This window comes from Gossypium hirsutum, chromosome A02 (genome assembly GCF_007990345.1).
Source record: "Gossypium hirsutum isolate 1008001.06 chromosome A02, Gossypium_hirsutum_v2.1, whole genome shotgun sequence".
In the NCBI taxonomy this organism is placed as follows: domain Eukaryota; kingdom Viridiplantae; phylum Streptophyta; class Magnoliopsida; order Malvales; family Malvaceae; genus Gossypium; species Gossypium hirsutum.
This window is the reverse complement of record NC_053425.1, coordinates 4,440,193-4,452,689: the sequence shown is the minus strand read 5'-3', so window position 1 is coordinate 4,452,689 and position 12,497 is coordinate 4,440,193. Positions and strand designations below refer to the sequence as shown.

General features: G+C 39.1%; 1 protein-coding gene across 1 annotated transcript; it reads left to right on the top strand.

Moving 5' to 3' along the window:
* The first annotated feature begins 10,690 nt into the window (after positions 1 to 10,690).
* Positions 10,691 to 12,497, top strand: LOC107940170 (FHA domain-containing protein At4g14490). Its single transcript, XM_016873601.2, has 2 exons — positions 10,691 to 11,827; positions 12,147 to 12,497. The coding sequence occupies exon 1, from the start codon at positions 10,827 to 10,829 to the stop codon at positions 11,817 to 11,819; it is 993 nt and encodes a 330-aa protein (XP_016729090.1). The 5' UTR covers positions 10,691 to 10,826; the 3' UTR covers positions 11,820 to 11,827; positions 12,147 to 12,497.

Sequence of the window (12,497 nt, the reverse complement as noted above, 5' to 3'; positions counted from 1 at the left end):
AAACATTTTAGTGTGTTTTAGTAACTTAGTTATTGTAAGAATATTTTTAACATTGTTAATTTTAATATTATTGTAATAATATTTTGAATTATATAATTCAGTTATCAATTTATATCATATATCTTTCATTGAATTTGAAGTATCATTTAAATTTGTCGTTTTTGGTTGGATTTTATGTTACAAGAAGGATTGTATATGGATGAAAAATCGGATGATACAAATTTGCCAAAATTAGCGGCGTTTTTCCATAAATGCTGCTAAAGAATCATACTTTTAGTGGCGTTTGTGATAAAAGCGCCGCTAAAGATCATGTTCTTTAGTGGCGTTTGTGATGAAAGCGCCACTAAAGATCATGTTCTTTAGTGGCGTTTGTGATAAAAGCGCTGCTAAAGATCATGTTCTTTAGCGGCGTTTATGAGTAAAGCGCCGCTAAAGAACATGTTCTTTAGCGGCGTTTTGTTTTTAAGCGCCGCTAAAGAACATGACCTTTAGCGGCGCTTATTTCTGTAAACGCTGCAAACGTTAGCGACGTTGTCGTTAGCGGCATTTTTTGCGGCGCTTGTGGAAGCGCCGCAAATGCCTTTAGTGGCACTAAAAAGCGCCGCTAAAAGCCTAAAAAAACGCCGCTAAAAACCTGTTTTGGTGTAGTGATTTTATTGATATAACCTCAATGATTTGGAGATGTAATTAAAATGTTTCAATGTTTGGGGACCAATTTAAAATAAAATTTATAATTTGAGGATGTACGGTGTAATTAACTCTAATAATTTTAAAACTTATATTAAAGGGTGAAGCTAGAGGGGTAGGCCTCTCAAGAAATTGTAGAGTTTTGAGTTAATTTAATGTAAATTAATTTTCGGACACTTCTAAAATTTAAAATTTAATTATGACCTCTCTAAAAATGAATATTTTATAGTTTAATCCCTTAAAAAGTGTAAATTTTATGTTAATATAATGACGAAATTACATTTTTAGCTCTCTCAAAAAATTATAATTCAAATTTGGTCTCTCCAAAAAAAATTTATGGCTTCACCCCTACTTATATTTGCTTACAAATATATTTATATGGAGTAATTAGAATGTATTTACATGGATATATATAATTTATTAAGAAATTAAAATTTAAACTATAAATATATATTTAAAAATATCAATAATCAAAATACAACTATACTAATACATATCAATACTAGAGAAAGAAATGTATGAAACTATGATTCCACGTCATCTGTTTCCATGCAATAGTCAGGAATTCTTGGCGGTATAGAGTTGGAACAACCTGTTCTTCCTAAATACCTTGATTCAAGGCCAAAGAATTTCCAACCGCTACCATATAATATTCATCTCGATTTGGGGATAAATAAAGCATCTGTGATTTTTTTTTCTCTAAAAGATTTTATAAAATGGACTTTCTAGAGACCCCCAATGACCAATCTTGGCATGAATATTGCTAAGATCCAATAAGTCCAACATTGATCCCTTAAGACGTGTCAATTGGGAAAATGTGTCCATAGTGACTAGGATGGATATCTCGTATCCGAAAATTAGCAGCTCGCCCGGTCAATCCTCAAGGGCCCAAATAACTCAATTTCTCCCATGCACTATTTGTGTCAATGGATTTGTTCGATCCAAAACTTGAGACAATGGGTGTAATCTAAAAAAGGATTCATAAGTGGTTGTTAATGGAGTCAAAGTTACCAAATTCTGAGGAGTCGATATCAATTTATGCCTAATTGCTCCGCATATAGTTCCTCTAACTACATTTTCTAACAAACCAGAGCCAATCCGAATTGATCTTGTAAGAGATCCGCTACAAAACAAATACGCTTGTTTTTCAAATGATTCATATCATCAAGTGTACCCATTCCAAATTTCATTCCAATCAAACGATCCGTAGCTGCCAATATATCTCGTGGTAAAAAAAATGTATTGTTTTGAGGTATATTAAGATTCAATCTCTGGTTCATATTTTGTCGACCAATCCTTCCTAATTCACATCTTTGCTGAAAGAATTTCTTTTGTAATTTGTTACACAATGATTTAGAAAATATCGGATCCCCGCCTACAAAAGAAAATTATTGATAAAACTCCAAAATGAAATTTTCTTTTGACCCAATTTTTTTTCCTTATCGGTCAGGAAAGATAAGAAAATCTCAGGGTAGCAAACATTCTCTAGAATTTCTCTTAGATTTGAACCCGTAGCTGATGATAGAACTAGAATAAATATTTTTTGTTTCCTACTTACACGAGCCCATATCATTGCTTTTCTATCAACCTTTAATTCTAACCTCCCTCCCCAATATGATATTATGGTACCAGTAAAGACCGAAATTTCGTTATGATCCAATTCTGATAGATAATAGATACTTGGGCTTTAAATATTTGATTGATCACAATTCTGTATATTCTATTTACTATAGAAGTTTCGAGGGAGTTCATTAAAGGAATTTTTCCAATTAAAATTGTTTGTTCTTGCATATCCTTACTGGTTTTCCAAAATAATCCTGCGGATGCATATAATTCAGAAGAATATATGAGTGATTCATATAGAGCATCCCTTTCTTTTATCAATAGTTTTACCAATTGATATGTTTCCTCAAATAATAGGGATGACGTGAAATCACAGTTTTATACAATCCTTTCTCATCAATACCAAAACTAAAATGATAGGTTGAGTGATAAGATATTGATTATGTTGATCTTAACCTCGCTATGCATAGTTAGAGGGTAGTTTACGTTTCTATGCATGCCTCTTATGCTATAAATAACACTATATTTCTTTCCTCATTTTATACATTTAAAATATCTCAGTTATAAAATTTTGATAGTTTCTTTTTATCTTAAAATCATATTACTGTCATCCATTGTTGTAAGAATCAGATGGACTTAGGTAGGGATAGTCCTTGCATCTCTCATCTCTTTTTGTTCGATGACCTTGTGTTATTTTGTGAGGCTAATACCAATTGGGGGAGGATGTCAAAGGGATTCTTGAGCAATTTAGTGTGTTTTCGGGGCATAAGGTCAATGCTCAGAAGACAAAAGTCTCTTCCTTAGCGAATATGTCGCATGTGACTCGATTGCTACTACTTTGGAGTTTCAGCAGGTAGATGACCTAGGCACTTACTTGGGCATGCCTCTTCTACATAGTTCAGTTACTCGGTCTACCTGTCAATTTGTGCTTGATAAGGTTCCAAAGAAATTGAACGACTATAATGTGCATTTGCTCTCCCTAGCGGGAAGGGTCACGCTAGCTAAGTCTGATTTGATGGCTATCCTTAACTTTTTTTACGCAAACTATGATTATGTCTACTGGAGTGTACCGGGAGATCGAGAAAATGGCCCGCGAATTTATTTGGGGGGCGATTGGAGGATACCACAGGGTGACACTTGTGAAGTGGGAACCTTGCTACGAACCTTAAGGAAATGGGGGTCTTGGATTTAGGGTGTTGGCTAGTCAGAATAAGGCCTTTCTCTTCAAGGTTGCCTTCGGTTTAATTTCTCGACCGAAGGCTTACTGGCTGCAGATCCTATGGGCGAAGTACAAGTTGTGTGAGCCTTTTTCCGATGACCATTGGCCGAGTTGAAGTCTCCTATCTATGGCGCTGTTTGACGAGAATATGGAGTGAGTTCGGGAGCCTCTGGTATGGTCAATTGGTGACGGACGAGCAACAAAGTTTTGGTATGATGAATGAGCGCCTACCTGCCTGGTATTGGACCCCTTCTGATGTATTGTGCTAACCTCCTGGCTAATTATGAGCATGTTACAGTTGTTGAGATGGTGAATGAGGACGAGCACTAGAAACGGGATGAGCTTGATTGGCGGTTGTTCCCGGTGATGCTGGACCATCTTGCTGCAACGCTGGTGCCGAATGCGAATCTTGGGCCTATACGTACATAAGGCGTGGTAATGCATCGAGCAGCCTTTCTGTTGCAAGAGCTTACAAGCTGATTGTTGGTTAGGGTTAGGACTCACGACAAGGGTTTTGGCCGCTTGTATGGAAGTTGCAGGCCCCAAAAAGGGTGATACAATTTCTACTTTCTATGGCTGGTGCTTCATGGTAAGTTATTAACCAATGAGGAGCGGTGCAAGCGGCAGATGACTGACGATCCTAATTGTTGTGTTTGTGGGAGCCTGGTGGAGTCGGTGTTGCATGTGTTGCGTGATTGCTCCTTAACGAGAGCATGCTGGTTGAGGCTAGTCCCCCTCGTGCATCGTACTTGGTTTTATTCAGGTAGCTTTGTTGGAACAATGGCAGCAGCAAATATCAAACAAAGTTACAACACAGTGTTTGCAAGACTGAAGCAAGAAGAATCGAAGCAAAGAAAGAGCAAAGCAAAGCAAAAATTTTATCAAAATTGAATACTCAGCAAAGTTGTAACTGAACATCCATCATTTCTCATTCAAATTTGAAATATAAAAGAGTTACAAAGTACATTGACAGTTACCTAATGTATTTAACTGCCCCAACTAATACAAACCTAATCACTAGCCAAAAATAATCAAATATAGCTGACCAATCAGCCATTACATCAAAAGATCTTATCACTAACTTAAGTTTAACTAGTATTACAAACAAACTAAAATTGAACCGAACCAAATTACATCAGAACAAAACAGCAAAGTTGGTTGCTTCATTCGGTTCAAAAACCATCCGTGCGCACCAAGCAAAATGAGCTGAGCTCGATAGCTGCTGGTCTCAACAGTAGCAAGCTTCTGGCTCCATGTTGCATTGCAGTCCAGCTTTCAACACTCCTCCTTGGACTGTATGCAACACATTCCAATTGCACTTCTCAGAGATTCAAATCGAGCAGCCCCTAAGGGCTTGGTCATTATGTCAGCCAATTGTGCTCCTGAGCTGCAATGCACAAGGCTGACTTCCTTTGCTTGTTCAGCCTCTCTAACAAAATGCAGTTTGATTTTAAAATGCTTAGTCTTACCATGGAACACAGGGTTCTTGGCTATTGCAACTGCAGACTGATTATCCACCCAAATTTCAGTTGCTTCATCTTGAGTTTCATTAAGGTCGTAAAGTAGCTTCCTTAGCCAAATGGCCTGATTAACTGCTCCTGCTGCAGCAATGTACTCTGCTTCAGCTGTGGACTGAGCAACAGTTTGTTGCTTCTTTGAACTCTAGCAAAACATGCCCGATCCAAGTGTGAAGAAGTATCCAGAGGTACTCTTCATGTCATCGAGAGATCCTGCCCAGTCACTGTCAGAGTAGCCTTCTAGTTTCAGTTTGTTCTGACTTTCAAACATTACACCAAAACTAGCAGTGCCCTTGATGTATCTAAGGACCCTCTTTGCTGCCTTCAAATGTGCCTCATTGCAACAATGCATAAATCTCGATAACAGGCTGACACCAAACATGATGTCTGGCCTGGTTGCTGTTAGATACAACAGACAACCAACTAGGCTTCGATAGTGCCTCTCATCAACCCTCTGCTGATCACCACTGCTAGTCAGCTTTTCTCCTTGAGCCACAGGTGTGCTGACTGCTTTACAGTTATGCATGCAAAATTTGTCTAGGATCTTCAAAGCAAATGAGTGTTGGCTGATGAAGATACCTCGATCAGATTGGTGCACTTCCATGCCAAGGAAGTAAGTCATGATCCCCAAATCTGTCATCTCAAACACTTGCTGCATTTGGACCTTGAACTGATCAATGAGCTCAATTTTGCTCCCTGTCACAAGTAAATCATCCACATACAAGGAGACAATCAGTAAGGTTTCATGTTCTGACCTTTTAACATACAGAGTAGGCTCACTAAGGCTCTTTACAAATCCAAGTTTGGTCAGGTAAGCATCAACTCTGTCATACCAGGCCCTTGGTGCCTGTTTCAGGCCATAGAGGGCTTTTCTCAACTTATACACTTTGTCTTCATGTCCAACAACTTCAAAACCTTCAGGTTGCTCGATGAAGATCTCCTCCTTGAGAAAACCATTCAGGAATGCTGATTTGACATCCAATTGGTGAACTCTCCACTGCTTCTGAGCTGCTAAAGCAAACAGCAGCTTAATTGTATCCAGTCTTGCCACTGGAGCAAAAGTTTCTAGGTAGTCAACACCATACTGCTGACTGTAGCCCTTCACCACAAGCCTGGCCTTGTGCTTGTTCAGTGAGCCATCAGCATTGTACTTGGCCCCGTACACCCATTTAACTCCTATGACCCTCTTGTATTCTGGTCTGCTCACCAACTCCCAAGTCTGATTTTTGTTGATCATTTCCAACTCAGCTTCCATAGCTTTCATCCAGCTTCTGTTCTTAGCAGCCTCTTCAAAGTCTGAGGGCTCAATCACAGCAACATTGCACCTCTGATAGACATCAGCCAAAGTTCTGGTGCCCCTCACTGGTATATCATCGACAGCATCATTACTTGGTCCTTCTTCTGCAGGTTCAGCAACCAAGTCTAACTGGTCCAATTCAGACAAGTCAGCCTCAACACCATTCCAATTCCACACCTTTTCCTCATCAAACTTTACATCCCTGCTGACTAAAACCTTCTTTGCTGTAGGATCATACACTCTATAGCCCTTCTTGTTGCTGCTGTAGCCAACAAAGATTCCTGGAGTTGCTCTGCTCTCAAGCTTGGTCCTTTTCTCTACTGGAATAAGTGCATAACATACACAGCCAAACACTTTTAAGTGTGTTACCACAGGTTTGACTCCATGCCAAGCCTCAAAAGGAGTCTTATCCTTGACTGCTCTAGTTGGCAGTCTGTTGAGCAGATACACTGAGGTGTTGACTGCCTCAGCCCAAAACTGACTTGGAAGCTTGCCTTGAAACAAGAGGCACCTGGCCATGTTCAGTACAGTCCTATTCTTTCTCTCACAGACTCCATTCTGTTGAGGAGTATAGACTGTTGTGAGCTGATGGTGAATCCCAGCACTGTCACAAAGCTTCTGAAATCTCTCAGACATATATTCAGAGCCATTATCAGTTCTCAAGGCTCTAATTTTACAGCCTGACTGATTTTCAGCATAAGCCTTGAATTTGCAGAAGGCTTCAAACACTTCTGACTTTTGCTTCAAGAAGTAGACCCAGCACAACCTTGTTAAATCATCTATAAACAGGGCAAAGTACCTGTTCTCACTGATTGAAGGTGTTCTCATAGGGCCACAAACATCAGAGTGCACCAATTCGAGCTTGTTTTGAGCTCTCCAAGCACTGTCAGCAGGAAAAGGCAGTCTAGCCTGCTTACCAAGCTGACAAACCTCACAAACATTCCCACTAACTTCAATTTTTGAAATGTCATCAACCAAATTCAGCCTACGTAACAGATCGATGGATCTAAAATTTGCATGGCCTAGTCTCCTATGCCACAAGTCAGTGCTTTCAACAAGGCTGGTGTATGCCTTTCTTTCTATTTGGCTAACATCCAGCATGAAGCACCTATCAGTCATAGAGACTGTGACTAACTCCAGACCATTCATGTCTTGAACAATACAGCAACCATCCTTAAAAACCAATGTATAGCCCTTTTCAACTAATTGGCCTACACTAAGCAAATTCTGGTCTAAGTCAGGTACAAAAAACACATCTGAGATCAGCTTGTTACCTGAACCAGTGCTAATCAACACACTGCCCTTGCCTTTAGCCTCAATCAGCCTACCATCTCCAATTCTAATCCTCGAGTGGAAGCTTCTGTCTAGGCCTTTGAACAACTTCTCATCTGCTGCCATATGGTGTGAGCAGCCACTGTCTAGTAGCCAATCATTGCTGGCCTTGGTTGTGCCAACAAAATAAGTTGCTGTGAACACTTGCTCCTCCTGAGCTTGAATGTCCTCAGCAGGTCTAGCTTGTTGCAGAGCAGTCTCCCTTGGTTTGCCCTTGCACACCTTCTCCACATGGCCAAACTGCTTGCATTTTTTACACTGAATATCTGGCCTAAACCAGCAATACTTTTCTGAATGTGTTGTCTTCTTGCAATGAACACATGGTGGGAACACCCTTTTTGCTTCATCTCTTCCTGACTTGACCCTTCTATTGTGCCAAGGCTTCTTGCCTTTTGCACTCACACTCGAGCCTTCACTGGCTTTAGCCTGGAAAGCAGCTTCAGGATTCTCCTCCTGCCTATTTGCCCTCCTTTGCTCAAGTGCATACAGGGAGTTTATCAGCTCAGACAATGAAATGGCTGATAAGTCCCTCGAGTCCTCAAGTGAAGAGATTTTAGACTCAAATTTCTCAGGGAGAGTTGTAATAACCTTTTCAACAACTCTGCTCTCTGTGAAGTCCACTCCCAGGAGCCTAATGCTGTTGACAATGGCCATTATCCTGTCTGAGTACTGCTTGATGGTCTCAGACCCCTTCATCCTCAAATTTTCAAAGTCTCTCCTGAGGTTGATCACTTGCTGTTGCCTTGTCTTATCAGTCCCCATGAACTCCTCCTTCAGCTTCTCCCAAGCCTGCTTTGGTGAGTCACAGGCCATGATGCGAGTAAATATCACATCAGAGACACCATTTTGCAAGCAGGCCATAGCCTTATGCTTCTTGGCTCGCTCCTCAGTATGTTGCCTCATCTGTGCAATGGTGGGATTGGCTCTCAATGGAGGTGGTTCAGCATCATTCTCGATCACACTCCAAAGATCATGTGCCTGGAGATAAGTCTTCATTTTAACTATCCAAATGTGATAGTTTTCTCCAGTGAACACTGGTGGAGGTGGTGGAGTGAAACTCATTCTGCTAAACTGATTTTAAGTGCTTCAATCTTACCAAATTTTGAACTTGCTGTTGGTTTTGATTCGAACACAACAGATTGCATACAAAGGCCCCTCAAAGACTCGGGCTCATGATACCATTTGTTGGAACAATGGCAGCAGCAAATATCAAACAAAGTTACAACACAGTGTTTGCAAGACTGAAGCAAGAAGAATCGAAGCAAAGAAAGAGCAAAGCAAAGCAAAAATTTTATCAAAATTGAATACTCAGCAAAGTTGCAACTGAACATCCATCATTTCTCATTCAAATTTGAAATATAAAAGAGTTACAATGTACATTGACAGTTACCTAATGTATTTAACTGCCCCAACTAATACAAACCTAATCACTAGCCAAAAATAATCAAATATAGCTGACCAATCAGCCATTACATCAAAAGATCTTATCACTAACTTAAGTTTAACTAGTATTACAAACAAACTAAAATTGAACCGAACCAAATTACATCAGAACAAAACAGCAAAGTTGCTTGCTTCATTCGGTTCAAAAACCATCCGTGCGCACCAAGCAAAATGAGCTGAGCTCGATAGCTGCTGGTCTCGACAGTAGCAAGCTTCTGGCTCCATGTTGCATTGCAGTCCAGCTTTCAACAAGCTTGCAAGAGTGGATTATTAGTAATGTTTCGAATGTTTATGATTGCACGTAAATGACGGGTCGTGGTCATCTTTGTTTGGTATTGTATGTTGGAAAATATGGAAGCAGAGGAATCAATTGTTTTGCTACAGTCGAGATGTAACACGGCTGCCATGGTCGCTCACTGCAGGAGCTGGGCAAAAGAAGATGTTGCAACCTTGAAGTATGGTGATGGTTGTAGTTGGAAAGGGACTTTACCTGGCAGTTACCACCTCTAGGGTGGTCAAAATTAATGTTGATACGGCTGTGGACAGGGCCACGAGTGTTGCGGCACTAGGTGGTGTTATTCGGGACTCACAAGGGAGGTGGTTGCTTGGTTTCAGCAAGTGGATTGGGCGAGATTTGGTACTGCTTTGTGAACTCTAGGCAATTGCAGATGGTATTGAGGAGGCTTGGCGTGGCAGCTATAAGAAAGTTATCATAAAGAGTTACTGCAGAGAGGTGGTCAAGCTTGTTACTAATGTCGCTGCTAGGAGCGCAGTATTCGCTGGTGCGGCTCATTCAGATTGGTATTCGGCGGACTTGGGAGGTCATAGTTCGACACATACTGCGGGAAGAGAATTGTGTAGTACATCAGGTTACGAAAAATGTGCCAAGCTCCACCCTATTTAAAAAAAATAAACTCGAGTTTGACTTATATTTAATTTTTATATTATATTTATTTAAAAATATATTTTTTAAATATGATATACTAAAAAGCACTAAAATAAAAATTTTCTAGTATATTAAAAGATATTTATATTAAAAACACTATTATAAATATGATAAATGTTTTATTTTATTAAGTATAATTTTTAAAATTTATATTTTTTGTTGAATTATTTAGTTGGATAAGGTTATTTTTTATGTTTTGATTAATGAGTTTAATTGTTATTGGGTTAATGATTTAATATAAATATATATAATTATTATTTAACATATATAATTAATATAATTATTTTTATAATATAATATATTCAAGCCGAGTCAAGCTCTAATAAAAAATTTTCTTACTTAAGGCCCAATTCATATAAGAAATAGGTCTTAAATTTTATTCAAGCTCATTTTTCGGGTTTCGTATTTTTGTATAAACCCTTTTATTTTTCGGATAAACTATCAAGCTTGAGCGGGTGGCTGGAATCATAAGCAAATTTAGTTGTAGCGATGATGGGAGGTGAGAGTTGAAAGAAGGAGAGGTTTGATTGAAAAATGATAAAAATATATATAAAATAATTTTTTATTTGTTCTTTAAAAATATTGTTTATTAAAACTCAAATATCATGATAAATACAAGTGTCCAAATTTGATTCGTCTTCTTTTTTCTTTATAAAATACTTTTATAAAATACTTTAAATCGATATCTCAACCGGGTTCACATCTAACCGGATAACAAGTAGAGAGGATAGATAAAAAGGGAAATTCAAAAAATTAGACCGCCTTAACCCAATTCAAATTTATTCCACTTCTCACTCTCTTTCTCTGGCCGGAGCCTCAAAAATGGATCCACCGCCGATTACTTTACTGATGGTTCAGGGCCCACGAAAAGACGAAACTTTCGTATTCCAACCCGGTTCCGCCATCCGAATCGGCCGGGTAATGCGTGGCAACAACCTCCCTATCAAAGACGCCGGCATTTCTTCTAAGCACCTATCGATTGAATCCGTATCCGGTAAATGGATCCTTCGAGATCTCGGATCCTCTAACGGCACTACTCTTAATTCCAATGTGCTCCCCGCGGACACTGCATTTGATCTCCACGACGGCGATACGGTGAAGCTGGGAGAGACTACGTCGATCTTGATCAAAATCGAAGGCAGTGGAGGTAGCGGAGAGGAGGTGGCGGTGGTAGTCGAGAGCCGGAGGAAGAATCCGCCGAGGAGAGGTAAGGCTGCGAAGAACGAAACAGGGAGTTCTAATAAAGAATTAGAGAATTTAGAGTTAGAAAAGAAGGAAAATGTTAGGGTTACTAGGAGTAGGAAGAATGAGGATTCCCAGAATTGCAGGTTAGATATTCCAAAGGTTCCTGAAAATCAGGAAGCTGCGGCGAAACGAGGAAAAGGCCGCCGTGGTGGGAGGAAAAAGAACGAGCAGGAAGAAATATTAGAGGAAAAAGAAACAAAATTGACAGAGAACGATGACACTCTTATCATAAAAGAAGAAGTGGATAAGGAGGAGGAGGTGCTGAATCCATTGCAAAACGAAGAAATTCAAGTAAGAAACAATGAAGAGAACGTAGAACATTCTAAGATTGGGGTTAAGGAGAGCTGTGATGAAATGGAGAATGAAGTTAGGGAAAGTTGTGATGAAAGGGTAGAAGTGGATTTGGAGAAGATGACACTAAGGCAGTGGTTTGATTACTTGGAGGTTCATTTGCCCAAGCAGATACTCGAGGCAACAGAGGAGATGATTGAAGATATGAGGAAGAAAGCTGAGAAGGTTCAAGAGTATATGGTGGAGCAGAAGAAAAAGGGTAAAGCTGCTGTGGGTTAGACTTAGAGGTAGGTATCAAGCACTTTGTCATGTGTTGTATTTAGTGACCATGTGATCAATTGTTTAACTGTAGTTTGAATCTTGTTGCTGATATGTATTTTTGGTATGATCTTTAGTGTTTATGCTTATGCTGCTTGCATTTCTAAATGTCAGAAACTTTAAGTCTTCATCAGCTTTCCACTATGACAACAATGTCTCGTCTTAGTAACTTGAATTCCATATCCTGTTGGATGAAAATCTTTGTCATTCCTTTTTGTTCTTAGTCTTATCATCTCACAAGTTCTTTTTGTTGCTTTTATTGAGAGTTCTTGTAATTGTTATTTGTAGCTCTGTTCCTGATTTTTGGAAGATTGGCTCCGATAAAATCGTCTCAGAGTTCTTCCATTGGACCAAGTTCATAGAGCTAATGACTAGACGATTCTGGTAACTGCTTTATATTCAACCTGCAAATTTGCTAATCAAAACTTCATTGCAACTTCAATTCTGGGATATTAGTTCTAAATGAAACCTTTACCAAAACCTAAGGGTGCTTTTAAATCCATCAAAATTTGTACAAATTTAACCTAGAGAACTTTGGATTGCTATGGTTGAAACATGGTTGTAATTTCGTGAACACTGATATTATTATTATATATTGTGTAACATGGGATTTAAATAACAGATATGATCTGAATCTAA